This window comes from Vipera ursinii, assembly GCF_947247035.1.
Source record: "Vipera ursinii genome assembly, chromosome: 1".
NCBI classification, from domain to species: domain Eukaryota; kingdom Metazoa; phylum Chordata; class Lepidosauria; order Squamata; family Viperidae; genus Vipera; species Vipera ursinii.
The window spans coordinates 113,193,792-113,212,205 of NC_139512.1; the positions used below are offsets into that span (position 1 = coordinate 113,193,792).

The 18,414-nt window shown below is 40.1% G+C and overlaps 1 protein-coding gene across 1 annotated transcript in view; it reads left to right on the forward strand.

Moving 5' to 3' along the window:
- Nucleotides 1-506: 506 nt before the first annotated feature.
- The window catches only part of LOC310631684 (acyl-CoA (8-3)-desaturase-like), a gene marked incomplete at both ends in the record, with an annotated part of 53,595 nt that continues 35,687 nt past the window's right edge, over nt 507-18,414 (forward strand). The window contains 2 exons of the mRNA XM_083348340.1: nt 507-749; nt 16,809-16,919. Coding sequence (XP_083204466.1) covers nt 507-749; nt 16,809-16,919 — 354 coding nt within the window. The remainder of the gene's footprint in view (nt 750-16,808; nt 16,920-18,414) is intronic.

An 18,414-nucleotide genomic window follows, 5' to 3' on the forward strand; every position in this document is an offset into this window, starting at 1 on the left:
GTAAGCACGATGATATTCAGGAAGAACTTAACTTCAGACTGAATCGCAGATTGGCATTTGATCGAATTGCCTCCCGTGACTGCGGGGCTAAAGAATTGGGGCGATCTTGCTTTTTGATGAAATCAGTCAAAATAGAGGCTCCACAGAGAGACTCCAAAACTTGTTTCCCAGTTTACTGAAATCAAACGAAGGGACCTTAATTCTTATCCTTTTGCTTGCGAAGAAATAGGATTTCTATGGAACCAATAAAAGGAGTTTGCTCCCCTTACTGCAGAAAAAGCTGCCAGCCGCCAACTCCTCTTTCGGACTCGAAATTCCGAACTTTCCAGGCTCGGCCGAGTTGGCTCCGCGTTTGTTCTCCACGAGAGCAGCGGCAATGAAACTCTGTCGGCCAATCGGAGAGGGAGAAGGGGGAAATCTCTCTCGCCAGGACCCGCCCAGTCCGCCCTCCCGGTGGTGCTGAAAAGGACAGTGCCAGCTACCCCGAAGTCTCAGTCGGGAGGGTGATGGCTTCCCAGCAAGGAGAAACCGGGGTCAGGCAGAGGAGGGAGGCTGATCCCGCGGCCGATCTCTCCGGCCCTTCGCGGTGGTTTACCTGGGACGAGATCGGGCTGCGCACTGGCCAGGGAGACCCGCCACAGGAGCGCTGGCTGGTGATTGACAGGAAAGTCTATGACGTCAGCCGGTTCTACAGGAGGCACCCCGGGGGTTCTCGGGTCATCGCAAGTTACGCAGGGCAGGACGCCACGGTAAGGCGCGCGGCAGGGGCGAGACGGAGAATCGGGTGTTTCCAATTCCGTGCAGCACGATTTTTTCACTCTTCGTGTCAACGTTGGATTCCTTTTCTTGCTGTTGTTACTTCTTTTTTAGCTTATTTCATTTATATTGCACTAAGATATATGTAAAGATAAACCCATCTATGATGCCAGATATGGATTTCTTCCTTTCTTTTGGAAACAACTTTTTTTTCAATTCCTTCTTTCTAACATACTCTAATCCAATTTAATCTAATCACTGATTTTCTCCATGACATTCTGTCCCTAACCTGATGCTTCAGATCTTCCAATGCAACTGGAACATTGCTGCTGGTCATGTTCTTGTTCCTTCCACTTTTCCCAACATTAAAACCTTTTCCATAGAGCAGGTTTAGCCTGGTTATTTGTCCTCAGGTGAGATGTCTGGGTTTAATTGTCCAATGATCCATTGGTTTGTTTTCTTGGCTGCACATGGCATTCTCAGGAGTCTTCTCCAACATCAATACTTTTCTTATCCTGCTTCTTCAAAGCCCAACTTTCATTTCCATAAAGTGTCACAGGAAATAACATATCTTGCACAATTCTGATATTTATAGACATATCATAGCATTTGAATAATTTTTCCAAGGCCTTCATGTCTGCTCTACTAAGTGCTAATCTGCTTGTTCCTGTTCTGTTGATGGTTGATCCTAAAAGACAGAAGGTATCTAATACTCCAATACCTTCATTATCAGTTCTAAGGCTGGTTCTTCTATCTGTTGTAATTCATTTGGTCTTCTTTATATGTTATTTTAGTCACATTTTTCCCATTGTACTCCTTGGCTTTTATCATTAGAGCTTGCAGATCCTCTGCATTTTCAGCTATTAGGATAGTGTCATCAGCCTAGACCAGATTCTTAATGTTTGTTCTCCAATTGTACAACCATGGCGATCTTCCAGGTATCTAAGTGAGTCATAGAGGCAAAAGTTATTTTAGAAAAAGTATTTAAACATAATGTTTCACTTTTTAGATCAACTATGTTCTAAGGATGTCACAAGAGAGGAGCAAGAGGAACAAATTACTCAAGAAATTGGAAGAAAAATAAATGACCGAGAGATGCAAGTTTAGAATAGAATAGAATAGAATAGAATAGAATAGAATAGAATAGAATAGAATAGAATAGAATAGAATAGAATAGAATAGAATAGAATAGAACCTTGGAGGTCTTCTAGTCCAGCCCCCTGCTCAAGCAGGAGAACCCATACCATCTCAGACAGGTGATTGTCCAGCCTCTCCTTGAAAATTTCCAGTGATGGAGCGCCCACAATTTCTTGGGGTAAGCTGTTCCACTGAGGCTAATGCACAGGTATCTGACAATGCAAAGGATTTAATTGTAATTTTGGAATATAAATCTGATACCAGCAGTCCCTACTATGAAAATGGTTTAATAACAAACTCTCCAGTGCAGTTGATAAAGAAGGGTTGCAAGTAAAATCTACAATCCCTAAGAGAACAAGCTTGGGAAGTCATACTGAAGAATCTCTTGAGAAAAAGAGAAGTTCATATTTATTCAATAGCAATTCTGCAGAAGAAAAAGATTCTATTCCATGAGGACCAGCTGGAGGGAGTGGCTTAAATTTAATAGGTTAATTGGAGTTAGGATGGTTTTTTATCGGTTTGACATATGTTACTATATGAGAGGTCCGAGGCATTGTTTTGTTTCTCTAAAGTAAATTTGAAAATGGGATGAATAGGTGACTACTAAAGTTTATAAAATATTACTGAAAATAAATTTGGAATGTATTTACAGGCTGTCCTCACCTTGGAAGTCCTCACCTGATCAATGGGATGCTGCAATAGTCATAAATGTGAAAAATTGTTTTTTCAGTGTTGTAACTTTAGTCACTAAACAAACAGTTGTAAGTCAAGGACATGTATGTATAATGGCTGAGTAATTCTTAACGTTTGCAAAATATTACTGAAAGTGAACTTGGCAGACTGTATGTTAAAGGGAAGTTTAAAATATACATGAATTAATAGTCTAAAGAAAAGAAATAGGGGAGACATGATAGCAGTATTCCAGTATTTGAGGGGCTGCCATCAAAAAGAGGGGGTTGCATTATTCAGCAAAGCACCAGAGGGCAGGACAAGAAACAATGGCTGAAAACTGATCAAAGAGAGAAGCAACTTGGAATTAAGGAGAAACTTCCTGAAAATGAGGACAATTAACCAGTGGAACAGCTTGCCTCCAGAAATCGTGGGTGCTCCATCACTGGAAATTTTTAAGAAGAGACTAGACTAGACAGTCACCTGTCCAAGATAGTATAGGTTCTCCTGCTTGAGCAGGGGGCTGGACTAGAAGACCTCCCAGGTCCCTTCCAGCTCTATTCTATTCTAATTGGTTTTAGATATAAAGATGAATTTTTTAAAGAAATGTTTAGAATTTTAAACAAATACAAGAGTTCTCCTTTTAAGGTCAAAATTTTTGAAAGACTAGGGTGATTTTTGTTAATATAGACAATGACTTGTTTAACCATTCAGTCATATCTGACTCTTAGCAAATGCTCTCCATGCCACCCTATCAAGCACAGCTTCTTTCGGTTATTGAACATTCATCATTGTATCAGCTTTGATGGTATCAAGCCAGCTTGTTCTGTGCTTGCCCTTTCTTATTATTCCACTAACTATTCCTAGCACCATTGAGTTCTTAAATGAATTTACATGCATGACATCATCAAAGTAAATCAAATGTAGTCTTGTGATTTTGGCTTCTAATGATCTGTCTGGTTTTATACCAGGGGTGGGAAACCTTGACTCTTTTATGAGTTGTGGACTTCAACTCCCAGAATTCCTGAGCCAGTAATAAAAGACACAAGGTTCCCCACCCGTTTTATACAATTCAGCATCTCTCTGTTGATTGCTCTGACTGCCCATGGTGTACACAATAATTTATGCCAGCACCAGAGTTCAAAGGCATCAATTCTTCTATCAGCCATTCTTAGTGTCGAACTCTCACACTTATATTTTCTTGATGTTAAGACCCAATCCTATTTTTTCACTTTCATCCTGATTTTCTAGATCATTTTTTCCAGTTCTTCCTTATTTTTGGCCAAAAGTGTTGCATCATTTGCATATCTCAAATTATTTATGGTTCTTCCCCCAATCTTTGTTCCAACCTCAGGCAATTCCAGGTCTAATTTTCACATTATTATTTCAGCATACAGATTGAACAAAAATGGTGATAAAATACATCCCTGTCTAACTCCCTTACTGATGCTGAACCAATTTGTGGCACCATAGACTGTTCTCACTGTTGCCTCCTGATCAGTGTACAGTGATCTGATAAGTCTGGCCAGGTGGGTTGGGACACCAAGGTCACACAAAGCCCCCCCCCATAGCTTATTGTGTTCTATACAGTCAAAAGCTTTTCTGTAATCAATAAACCACATATATAAATCCTTTTGATATTTATTTGCTTTTTCCATAATCCATCTAATATTGGCAATGTGATCTTGAGTGATGCAACCCTTTCTAAAGCCAGCTTCTACATCAGATAATTCTTGATCAATGACATTCTGTAGCCTCTGTTTAATGATCTTTGCTAGCATGAGAAATCTTCCGATAGTTGGAGCAGTCGTTGGCATCACCTTTCCTTACTAGTGGGATTAAAACATATTTTTTCTCAGTCCTGAGGCCATTAACATGTAGTTCGTGTCTCTTGACACAGGGCAGTGAGGATGTTAAGTGGCCTTGGTCTTAGTAATTTGTCAGTAACTAGAGATTTCTAGATTTGTCAGTAACTGGAGCTTTCTAGTTTGGCAGTTTCTCCATGGCCCATTCTACTACTTCTTTCAAGATGTTTAGTTCATTAATAATTGGGTTGTCATCATTATCATCTTGATGGAAAACCAAATTGCTATAGTCTTTTGATATATGCTTTCTACCTGTTCTTGATCTTCTACTGGTTACTTAGTACATTCCTGTTGTGGTCTTTAACAGTTCCTTGCTGTGCTGAAAAGCTGGATCGCATCATTTTCACTATAGCAAACATGACCTTGCTGTGTCCCTTCCTGATAGCTTTTTCCAGATGTTGACACTGCTCCTCCCACTGCCTATTTTTGTCTTTCATGGCTTCATGTTGGAAAATTGCATTTAGCTTTTTAACTTTGTCCTTATTACCCTTGGCTTTGGCTACATTTCACTGACCAGCTATTTTGATGGTGTCATCAGCCACTTGTTTGTTCTCTTTGGTTTTTGGTGTGACACATACTTTCCAGCAATTTCAACTACGTTACCTGAGATCTCTCGCCACTGTTCATTTGGATCTTTCTGTTGCATCTTCAAATCTATTCTTAACATCTATGGCAGACATAGATGAGATGTTCAGATTGACCTTTTGGGAGGGAAATACCTTTTTTTCACTTTGCAGAATTTGAGCTTCAGTTTTATTCTGACTCTGACTGTTGTTTAATGATGTATCCCCTTGCTGAGACCCCTGTGCTTGGCCTGTATAAGTGGAGTTCTGCCAGATAGCACAACTCATGAAATTACCTTTTTATCATCCAGAAGGACCTTTATTTGCATGCAGAGATTACAGCAGACAAGGTGTAGTAGATGATGAATGGACGGTATTTCAAGGTCAGAAGACAGTAATGGTCCTACTGTATGGTGGGAAGTGAAAGAACGGAGTTAAGAAGGAGGAAGTACGTCACAAATGGGAGGGGTTGGCTGAACAAATTAACATAATGTTGTAGATCCCCAAATTAACATAATGTTGTAGTTCCCAAAACAACCACATGGTGGCAGCACAATATGCACTGCATAGTGCTTTATGGCTGATGTAACAGCACACTCCCCATCTGGTATTGTAAAATACCACTATAAATCCTATAATGGTAGTTATTCAAATGCAAATAAATGTTTGTGATTTGCTTATTGTCTTCAAGACCTGAAAGACATAAAAGAGGAACATGCATATATTGCAACAATAACAACTGCAATTTCAAGCCTCAAATTGTCTAGATTGTTTAAATCACTTTTCCTCTTGAAGTCAGGATCCAACAAGGAAAGGCGACGAGTTCATTTCTCCAAGGGGCAAAAGCAAGACAAGTTCTGTGATGGGTCTGATGAAAGTCTTTATGGTGTCTTTCAATTATTTGAGCTTGTTGGTCCTTGAGCAGAACAAGGTCTCTAACTTGGAGATTGGGGTTCTGATGTTGCCATTTTCTGCATCCTTGTAAAAGAGAAAGATACTTCATCTTCCATTGAATCCAGAAGCAGTTGTCTTTTGCAGAGAGAGGTTTTTGGCATAAGTGCCAGGCTTGACATTCAGTGTCACTAGATTTGGTGTGATAGCATTGGGCAATATGGACTAACCTTGCGATGATGCGTACAAGCCTTATCCACTTGGAGAACTGTTCAAAGTGTTGACAGTCCATGATGGCTCTCTGCTCAGATCTGGTGAGAAGGGTCTTGACTTCAGGATGAATCTTTTTTTTTAATCCCATTTATATCCCACCCTTCTCTGAAGACTCAGGGCAGCTTACAATCTAAGCACAAATCAATGTGCTTAGTAATAGCCTTCATTCTATGTATATGCCTGCTTATTAGGGCATTCACACACACCCCCAAGCGGCATTATTACAAAGTCAGCTTATTGCCCCCAACAATCTGGGTCCTCATTTTACCTACCTCGGAAGGATGGAAGGCTGAGTCAACCTTGAGCCTGGTGGGATGCGAACCTGCACTAATTGCAGGCAGCAGGTGTTACTTAAAGAGGCATTAGCCCACTGCTCCACCAAGGCTCTGGATCATTGTCAGGATTTTGAAGATTGAAGACCTCAGCTGTGCTTTCTCCTGGGCATGAAGAGGTAATGGTGCTACCCAGCTGTTAGACATATCTTTGGAGAATACAGTGTCCATTATGTTGATGAATTCTCTGTCTTCAACTGACATGGCTATTTTGTTGTCATCACATGTAGTATGAGACACTGTGCTGCCTAAGTTATCATCACAGGTGATGGGGATAACATCAGATACCTGGATGATGTTAAGAGGCTTCTCCTTTTCTTCATGGTGGTGAGGGTATTGTCTGAAGTGAGATACACTCCTATTCCTTAACATGTGAGTTTCCACACACTTCAGTACATGAAGATGAGACATTTGTGACTGGAGCATGACTTTGTTGGTCCCCGCCATGATTTGAAGCAGGGTTGGATGCAGGTGGTTGCTATGGATTGCCTGGAAGTGGAGTGGGATGCATAGCTGTAATGTGTTTGTCGCTGTTGCATTCTGTGCACTTGACAAAGGCTTTACAGTCTTTAACAAAATGGTCATAAGAACACAGCACCTGTAACATATTCCAAGTTTTTGGAGAACCTCTTTCCGCTCTTGTATAGTCTTTGCTCTAAGCTCACGACATTTCCTAAGAGGGTGAGGTTTTTTGTGAATAGGGCACTGACGATTAGGATCTTTATCTCCATCACCTGAACCATTCTGTTGAGCAGGAGATGGTACAGGAGGTGAGATGTCCATCTTTTTTGTAAACACAGCTCCATGTAAGTCTCTGTGTTTAGCTGCTGTGTTATCATACCTTGATGATGGTGGTGGAATTCACTGAATTCACTGAAGTTGAAGCTGGGATCATTTCTTGTCCAGGCTTGTTCGCTGATGAACCTGCAAAAATATGAGAATGGGGGGAAAGATACATCATAGTGTCTTTTATATTTTGAGCCTTGTTGTGTCCATTTCTCCTGCAGGTTGTATGGCAGTTTTAACACCACTGGATTGACACCATGGGAGGTGTCCAGGTAGCTTAGACCAGGTAGACGTGGGTCTGGTTTTACCAATTCTATCTCCATGAGGAGATCACTTAGCTCTTGAAGCTTGTGATTATCTTTGTTGCCTATCCTCAGAAAGTTTTGCAGTCTTTTGAATAGAGCATTCTCTATTGCTTCCAAGCTTCTGTAGGTTTGTTCAAGTCTTGCCCATGCAGCAGCAAGACCTGCATCTGGAGAGTCAACATGTACTGTTCTCAATCTTTTAACACAATCTGCAGATTCTGGCCCCAGCCACTTTATGAGTAGATCAAGTTCCTCCTTGGTGGTAACGTTGAGATCAGCAATAGCAGCTTTGAAGGTTGATCTCCAGAATCTATAGTTCTCTGGACAGTCATCAAACCTTGAGAGGCTAGTGTTGATGAGCTCTTGGCGAATCATGTATCTGGCGAAGTCAGAGAGGTCTGATCTTTCACTCCTTGGTGCCAAAGAAACTTGTGGGATCCCTTGGGTGTGAAGGTTCTCTGGTGAATAAGGGTGAGGTGTACCAGGATAGCATGACGTTCCAAGAGGATTCAGCTGTGGTTTAGTCTCTAAGGCTTGTGCTGGCTGTTGATTAAACTGTTGTTTATTGTTGGAAGTTACCTTGTCATCAGCAGGTGGTGAAGCAGTTTGAAGTGTTGACGCACATGTGTTGTGGAGTTGAACATGCTCAGGCCTTTGCAGATTTGGGGTCTCTATGCTGAGAGTCAGAACAGTGTTGTTCGCAGGAGGTACAGAAGATGGCTCTGTATCGTTGCAAATATTATGCTTTAGCACATATTTACTGGTGCGTTCAACTGGATCTTTCACTTCTGTTGGGATAGAACAATCTGGATCAGTGCTTTCCTTCACTGCTTGTTCAAAGACCTTTAGCCTTGCTAGAGAAGCTGCTTCTTCCCTTTCCATTCACAGAATCTTTATTTGGGATTCTGCCTCTGCTTGGCGGGCCTTGCTCTGAGCTTCCACCTCTGCTTGGCGGGCCTTGCTCTGAGCTTCCATTTCTGCTTGGCGGGCCTTGCTCTGAGCTTCCACCTCTGCTTGGCGGGCTTTGCTCTGAGCTTCTATTTCAGCTTCCTTTCTGGCAAAGGTAACTTGCATTTTCTTTGCTTCTAGATGTGCACGGGCCTCTACCAGCTTGTCACTTAATGTTGAAGTCCTGCAGCGAGAGGATCTAGAAGAATGTGCTGTGGATTTAGTGGATGTGGATCTATGAGATCTGGTCTCCTGCAGTTCAGCAATACGGAGTTCTGCCTTATCCCTTGCATCTTGCACTAGGAGATCTCTTTGGTGGTTTAGTGCATCAGTCTTGGTTAGTTCTGCTGAGGAGTCATCTATATTAGAGTCCTTTAAGAAGGCTGTGTATTTTGCAGACAGCCACTGGTAACGTTCATAGGCTGCAGATAGGTGATCTATAGAGTCTCTTAATTCAGCAGGATTGTCATTAAAGCACAGCAAAACTGACATGCAGTGTGCAGTTCTGTCCCATAGGACTGACAGATTACTGGAGAATTCATCTCTAATTGTCTCATAACTCTGAGTTTCTGTGTTGGTCTTATTGTGCACTTGGATTTTACAGCAGAATCAGCTGTCTGTACATCTGTGTGGTCAGAAGCATGATGCATCTGCATTGATTCAGCGATAAAAGAGTGTTCAGAGCCTTGTCTAGACATTTTTCACGTTTTGCAAAAAATGGGTACTGTCTCTTTAAGCAGACGAATTGCAACTTAGACAGGGTTTATAACACAGTCCAATGTACAGAAACAGTTTTCAGCATACACAGGAGATGTGCAGTAAGCTTGCGCGACCATGTGCTTTCACAAGATGGCGGATTGCACTGAGCTTGCTTGCTGATATGACACACATATGGATTGCAGGCTGTAGGAATTCTACTGTCTTTTGACTATTCTGACTCTGACTGTTGTTTAATGATGTATCCCCTTGCTGAGACCCCTGTGCCTGGCCTGTATAAGTGGATACTATCACTGTTAACAGCCCTTGCCAGATAGCAGAACTCATGAAATTACCTTTTTATCATCCAGAAGGACCTTTATTTGCATGCAGAGAAGATTACAGCAGACAAGGTGTAGTAGATGATGAATGGACAGTATTTCAAGGTCAGAAGACAGTAATGGTCCTACTGTCCGCATGTATGGTGGGAAGTGAAAGAACGGAGTTAAAAAGAAGGAGGAAGTACGTCACAAATGGGAGGAGTTGACTGAACAAATTAACATAATGTTGTAGTTCCCCAAATTAACATAATGTTGTAGTTCCCCAAAAACCACATGGTGGCAGCACAATATGCACTGCATAGTGCTTTATGGCTGATGTAACAGCACAAGTTTAGCGACTAATAGCTGATGGTCTAAGCTATAATCAGTTACAATCAGCCCCACGAAGTGTTTTAACAGAACTTTTCTAATGTCTATCTGATTTTGAATGTTGTCCATTTGGTGCTGTCCATTTATATAAATGTTGCTTGTGTTGAATAAACTTTTGTTATGCTGAGATGGTTTTCCTGGCAAAATTGCACTAGACAATTATCAGCTTCATTCCATTCCCCTAGCCCAAACTTGTCTACTATTCTTGCAACATCTCCTTGGCCTACTTTTGTATTGAAATAAAAAAGATCCTTTTTGGTATTTACTTGAGAGCACACTGAAGCTCACTTTTAAAATGTTCAATTTCATCATTTGAGCATACAGTTGGAGCGTAGATTTGTAGTATGGTGATGTTGAGTGGCTTATGTGAATTTGGATAGATAGTATGCAATCACTGTATGCTATGTAATTCTCAACACATTTAGCCGCTTGTTTGCTTGCGTCTGATATTGTTTCCAGAAAAATAAACCATAAACTTGTCTGATTTGAACTGATCACTCCTTTGTCCAGTATAACTCACTGACACCAAGGATGTCTATATTCACTCTAATTATTTCTTTTTTTACAATTTTAAGCTTCCCAAGGGACATGCCACATCCCATGATCCAATTTGATATAACTTTGTACTGTGTAGGTAACCTCTTTCATCATGGGCACCGTCAATTGTTGGGCTTCTTGAAGGCTTTCCTCCAACAACATCATAAAAAATCCAACGTTGGATTTTGGTATCCAATCTGAGTCATACTGAGTTATTGCCATAAAGTGTTTTGGTGAGATTTTTTTGCAGGGTAATTCACCACTGCTTTCCCTAACTCTTCTCATTTTTTTGGGCTTGGGACTGGCATATGGTCAATGAATCATCTGTTATTATGGCCATTAATAATCAAAGTAGTTTTAGCCTTCCTGTGGAGTAGATTTCTTGGTCTGATCCATCCAGTGGATCTGACAAAGGCTGTAACTTCTTGCCAGTTCTAAGACAGAGAGCAGAACAGCTGCATGCAAGTGGCTTTACTTTGAACTGTTTTCTTTTTTTTATTGAAAAGTTTTACAATACATTTTATCTTTAACAATCCCCCCTCCCTCCACCCACCCCTACCTAACCCTCCCTATCCCTCCCCCCTCTTCCCCCCTCCCCCCCGACTTCCCAGAGCTAAGTACAAGGTATAAAAACAAAGAACAATCATAAACATCCATATGCTAACAACAATAAACTATTAAGTCTATCGCACTCTAGCTCATATGAAATGACTACAAGCAATACTAGTATTACATAAAAAAGGAAAGAAAAAAAAGAAAAGAAAACTTATTCAAATGCTAAGTGAAACTTTTTAGTCCCATATTTGTTCTGGATATAATCAATCCACTTTTCCACTCCATAATATAACGTTCTTGCGAATGATCTTTCAGATAAGCCGAAATCTTTGCCATTTCCGCCAGGTCAGAAACTTTTAGAGTCCATTCTTCTATAGTCGGGAGTTCCTGCTTCTTCCAATATTGTCCTATTAAGAGTCTTGCTGCTGTGATTAAATTCAACATCAACTTAATGTCCACAACAGTAGCATCTGTAATTATACCCAATAAAAACAATTGCGGACAAAACTTTATCCTTTGCTTGAAGATCTTCTGCATATTCCACCAAATTTTTATCCAAAAAGCCTTAACCTTTTTTGCAGGTCCACCATATATGAAAATACGTTGCATCTTCACCACCACATCTCCAACATTTAGGTTGATAGTTCGGATACATACTTGCAAGCTTTTTAGGATCTAAATGCCATCTATAAAACATTTTATAAAAGTTCTCTCTTAGGTTTTGGGCTTCCGTAAATTTTACGTTCCTCACCCAGATCTTTTCCCATGTGTCCATTGTAATAACTTCTTGAATATTCTGAGCCCATTTTATCATACAGTCTTTAACAAGTTCTGTTTCTGAGTCAATATCTATCAATGCAAGATAAATCCGTTTGATATGTGCTGGACCCTGGTTTCTAATTTGCTTTACCAAATTTTCATCAGTCATTGAGAAACCAATTTTCTGGTCTTCTTTCCACCTGGCACGTAATTGACCATATTGAAACCAAGTTTGAATGATCTTCTCATCTCGCAAGAGATTGTACGGCTTCAAACACCAGATGTTCCTCTCCAAGCTTAAGATCTCCTTGTACGTAGTCACATCATGTTTGAAGCCAACATTTATGTTTTCTATTGCATGTTTCGGGATTGCCCACAACGGCATCTTGTAGTCTAACTTATGTCTATACTTCTTCCAGACTCTCAACAATGCCTGTCTTAAAATATGCACTTTAAACACATTATCTACCTTCTTATCATACAACAAATATGCATGCCAGCCAAATAACAAGTCATGGCCCTCAAGATTTAATAATCTCCCTTGTGTCAAATTAATCCAATCACTTATTCCTGACAATGCAGCAGCTTCACAATATAATTTAAGATTGGGCATTTTAAGACCACCTCTTTCACAAGTATCCTGCATAATCTTAAGTTTAACTCGTGGCCTTTTCCCTGCCCACACAAATTTATTGATACCCCGTTGCCATTCTTCCAGATTAGAATCTTTTTTAAGAATCGGTATCATTTGGAATAAAAATAAAAATTTAGGCAGGACATTCATTTTCACTGCTACAATTCTTCCCAGTAAAGACAATTGCAATTTTTCCCAGCTCTCCAATTCTTTTTGAATTTTTCCCCATAACTTTTCATAATTATTTTTATATAACTTTGCATTTGAGGGTGACAAATACACCCCCAAATATTTAACCCTTTTAACAATCTCAAATCCAGTTAATCCTTCTAAAAGGGCCTTTTGCAATGCTGTCATGTGTTTGGCTAAAATTTTTGTTTTTTGTACATTAACCTTAAATCCAGAAACCTTCCCATATTGCATTATTATCTCCATCAGGTCCACAACAGAGTTTTCTGGCTGGGTCACCGTAACAACCAGATCGTCTGCAAACACCCTCAATCTATAATCCTGATCTCTAATTTGAATACCCTTAATTTTTTCTGAGTTCCGTATTTTTATCAATAATATCTCCAATGTTAAAACAAATAATAGAGGTGATAACGGACACCCTTGTCTTGTGCCCTTCTCAATATTGCATACTTCAGTCAGGCTATTATTTACTATTATTCGGGCAGTTTGTTTTTGATATAATGCCCTAATTGGTTGTAAAAATGTATCCCCAAAATTCATTTTATCTAGAACTTTCATCAGAAATTGCCAATCCAGTTGATCAAAAGCTTTTTCAGCATCTAGAAAGATTAACGCCGCAGGGATCTGGTTGTTCCTTTCCAAAAACTCCACCACATCAACTATATGCCTCACATTATTTTTCATTTGTCTACCACTAATAAACCCAGTTTGATCCCCATGAATCATCTGTTGCAAAACCCTCATCAATCTATTAGCTAAAACCTTAGCAAATATCTTGTAGTCTGTATTTAAAAGTGATATTGGTCTGTAGTTTCTTACTTGGATGACATCCTGATCTTCCTTCGGAATCAAGGAAATAAAAGCAGTTCTCCAAGACGGAGGCACCCTTCCTCCCCTCTGAATTGTCTGAAACAATTCCCTTAATGGCTTTATCAGCTCCAATTGTAAATTTTTGTAATAGACCACAGTCAGTCCGTCCGTGCCTGGCGCTTTGTCCACCTTCAATTGCTTAATTGCTAAAAGAATTTCTTCTTCTCTTATCAATTGATTAATCTCTTCCTTTTGTTCTTGTGTAAGAACCGGGATGCTAGCATTCTTCAAGTATACATCAATATCTGTTTCATTAATCTTATCCTTAACATATAATTTGGAATAAAAGTCCACAAAGGCTTCCTTAATAAGATCCTGTTGAAACACAACCTTGCCTTTATGTTCAATTTTATCTATGTTAGAAGCCCTTTGTTTTTTCCTTAACCTGTAGGCTAACCACCTACCTGGTTTATTGGCATTGCAAAAAGTATTATGCCTAGCAAACCGTAAGTTAGTTGCCACCTGATCAGCCATCAACTTATCAAATTGTCCTCTTAGCAAGTTAATAACCTCTTTAATCTTCACATCCGATGGATTCAAAATTAGGGCCTTTTCTTTTTCCCTAATTTCATTCTCCAGTTCTTTCCTCCTAACTTCCAAATTACGTCTGTATTTATTATTCATATATATTAACACCCCTCTCATATAGGCTTTGCTAGCATCCCAAACCATGTCCATAGAAGTATCCTTGTTCATATTAATTTCAAAAAAATCCTTCATCTGCTTTTTGCATTCTTCCACATTTCTCTGATTTCTAAACAAATTCTCATTTACGTGTCAGGAGCGCCTATCTCTATTGTCCTTGTTGATCTCTAACCAGACTGGACTATGGTCAGATATAGTTCTTGCACAAATCTTTATCTTCTTAATCCTAGAAAAAAAATCATCAGTCAGTAATATAAAATCAATCCTAGAAAAAGATTGGTGTCTATCAGAAAAAAAAGTATAATCCTTTTCATGTAAATGTGTTTCTCGCCAAATGTCTCGCAATTCCAGATCATCCTTCATTTCAAAAAAAGATTTAGGCAATCTAGCATGACTCGGGGCATGCTTAAAAAAACCAGATTTGTCCAGCTGTACACCCAGGACACCATTCCAATCTCCCATAAAAATAAAAGATTTATAATCCAAATGGGTAATCTTTGTATGTAGTGAACTATAAAAGTCAGCTTGTTGTTGATTAGGAGCATACAGCCCAACTAAAAGCATTTTTTTGCCTTCTAACAGCAAATCTATCATAACATATCTTCCTTGTTTATCTACTTCAATTAGTTCCGCTGTCAGAGTATTCTTAACATAAATAACCACTCCATTTTTCTTATTCATTGCAGAAGCAATAAATTGCGTACCCAACCTTGAGTTCAACAAGTACTTTTGGTCCATAACCCTAATATGCGTTTCTTGCAAGCAGATAACATCAGTCTTAAATTGTTTTAAATATTGAAAAACTTTCTTTCTCTTCTGTGGTGAATTTAATCCATTAACATTCCAGGTTAGGAACTTAGTCGCCATTCTTGGCATCCCGAAGCTTCTGGAGCACATCTGCCAGGACCCCTTTAACTTCCTTAGGCTGCGCCCCTCCCACAGCTTCGCTATAAGTACGCTTTGGAGGTTCCATAACTTTCTGCTGATCTTGCTCTTGCTCTTGTCTCACTCGTCTTAAGGCGGCACGCGTCATCCTCTGCTCTCCAGCAGCTGCCGATGAAACTGTAATTTGATCCCCTCCAGTACCATTCTCCTCTGTCTGTATTCCTTCAGCATCTTGAGGCTTTCCCTTGCCATTCCCTTTACAGCTTCCAAAAGTGGTGGAGGGGTTGCTTTTAAAACTTTACTGTAAAAATCACGTGCCTGAGTCACTGTGACCAAACGATGTCTCTTGCCTTCATGCATCACCACCATGCCCACTGGAATCTCCCATCTAAACTTGATGTCACATTTCTTAAGTTCCTGTGCCAAAAAGGCAAAATCTTTCCTTCTCCTTAAAATTTTTGGAGGAATCTCTTTTAAGACCAAAACTTCTTGCTCAGCAACCACAAGCTTAATATCATAAGCAACTTGGATAACTTCATCCCTAATTGCTCTCTTTGTAAAGTAAACCACCACATCTCTAGATAACTTCCTCTGCCTTGCAATCCATGAGTTCACACGAAAGATTTTGTCTATACTTCCCTCAATTTCAGCTGCTGACTGATCCAGTACCGCTTCCAAAGCCTCAGGGACCAACTGCTTTAAATCTTCTTTAGGATTCTCTTTTAAGCCTCTGATTCTGATAGCAAACTCCATCTGATGGTACTGGACGAGGGTCAAGTCTCCATCCATTTTATCCATTATATTTTCATTCTCTAATACTTTTGCTTCTAATATGGAATTCTTTTGACTAAGATCCTCCATTTTTTCATCCAAACATTGAACACATACAGCCACACCTTCAATTGCAGGCAAGATGTCTGCCCTCATTGCTCTAAACTTCTCTTCCATCTTCTCCTCCAGTTTCTCCTCCAGCTTTTCCATCTTTTCATCCATCATATCTGACATTAATTGTGAATGCTTTTCGAAGGCATCCTGTAAATCCTTAAGCGTCAATGCCGGAGCAGGTGCAGGAGGAAGCAAAGCTTGCAACGAGGTCTGTTGCACCGGGGAAGCCCCCGCACTCCGGAGAACTTTGGAAGTTTTAGTCGCCATCTTCCCCCACTTTCACTTACTGCGCACTTTCACTTTAAAGCCATAAAGTCCATTGAACTAGAGAGTAAAAGTAAAAGTCCACTTCACCTTGACCTCCTGTACCGCTCTGCCTGCGTCTTCACACTCAAGAGTCTTTCCTTCTGGCAGGGGTGGTTGCTAACACTTGGCTCTGCTCCAAAAAACACGGAGCAGAGGCGCTGCGCAGCCCGGAGCAAACCCAGGCTTCGGGGGGGCTCGATCCTTCAGCTGCCCAAATTTAAAGCTCAGGCGGCCCCGGAGAGCTCAACCCCTACCTGGGGCCTCACCCCCTCCTCTTCTCCCGGGGAGGGGGCTTCTGAATCACCAAAACAGCTGATCGGCGCTGTTTTCAGCAATTCAACAAAGCCGCGGAGCGGACAGCCCAGAGATGGCTGTCTTCAGCGTCGCGTCGCCACCGGAAGTCCTTTGAACTGTTTTCTTGAAGGAAAATAATTTCATCCTGGGTCAAACACCTCCTGGGAATTATGCCTGTGATACCTTGAATTGGAAAGAAGAAAGGTAAAAATCAAGTATAATCACTTAGCCTAAACATGTTTCTTCCAGGTTGCCTTTAAACTGGTTCTTTATTATAATATTTTTTTCTCTTTTTTCTTTATGCTTTGGCTTTAGGATCCTTTCACAGCCTTTCATGTTGACAAGACTCTAGTAAGGAAGCACATGGCATCACTTTTGATTGGGGAATTGGCACCTGATCAGCCCAGCTTTGAACCTAGTAAAAATGTAAGTTTGGAGACAGAAAATTGAGGTAGTGGCTTATGGTGTTAAAATGCAAAGCCTTAAATATTATAAGGCTTGACTCAAAGATCACTTTTGTCATTAAAACTGATCTGCTGTTAAGGTCAGAAAAAGAGATTTTTATAAGGTATTCCTCAATCTTTCTGCATTGCCCTTGTACTTCACCCCAATCTCTTAGTATTTATAAAAACAGTAAAAGTCCATTTCCTTTGGCAGACTTTTAATTATGAAGTGATCTTAGTATTTGCCATTTCATTCCCTTCCACTCTCCACCTCATTTTCCTGAAGCCCCACTTGATCCTCCCCAAATACATTTGAAGGATATCTTCACTCCTCTCATCCCCCTGTCTGCTTCCACTAAGCAAGCAGGACTCCACAGGTGAGAATAAGAAAGAGATAATCCAATTTGCTTCTTTAGGCTCCACATAGTCAACCTGAATCCAAATAATCTCACAAGATGAGGCTTCTGTCATCTCAACAAGTCTTATCCAGGTAGCATCCAATATAGAGTGAATGTACATAATTGTATCCTGTTCATGCTTTGGATGCAGAGCAAACTCATTTCATGTCCCATCAGATGATCTTCTATCTGATTTTGCCAAACAAGATCTAAGGTACTTTAAAAAAATGCAGCTGGGCAATAAGATTGGGCAAGTAAACCCAGTTCTTTCAGGTTGCCTTCCTCAGCCTTCACCTAATCAATCCCAGCCTTAAAATTACTAAGCAGGTGGTTGCAATGCAGCCTCAGAGAATCTGCAGAAAATGGTTTATCTGGATCCTTTTCAGTCAGGTTTCTGGCCTGGGCACAGCACTGAAACAGGACTGGTCATGCCTGTGGATGGCCTGTGGTGGGACTTCTGGCCAATGGGCATCAAATGATGTGACTGTGATGAAAGTAGTAATATAGGAAAGAAATAATATAGGTGGATGCATAGATGGTACTATCCTCCAGTAACAGTTCTATAAATATTTAATAATAAATATTTAATATTAATTAATAATCCATATTAACTACATATTTTATATCAGTAATAAAATACTACATTTAAATGAATTTGGAATATATTACAAATGCACTCTATAAATTAATTTAATGAACAAATATATACTACAATAAATATATGTACACCACACTCTGAATAACACAACACTCTGTTTTTTTTAAACTAATAACAATAGCAATAGCACTTAGACATATATAACAGTTCAGAGTGCTTTACAGCCCTCTCTAAGTGGTTTACAGAGTCAGCATTTTGCCCCCAACAATCTGGGTCCTCATTTTACTGACCCTGGAAAGATGGAAGGCTGTGTCACCGTTTAAGCCAGTCAGGATCAAACTCCTGGCTGTGGGAAGAATTAGCCTGCAATACTGCATTCTAATCACTGTACCACCATGTCTTCTAATAACCCTCTGATCACAAATCACTATGTGCATTGGAGGAGTCTCTAAATTGGTGTCAACTTGTGGACACTCAAGAAA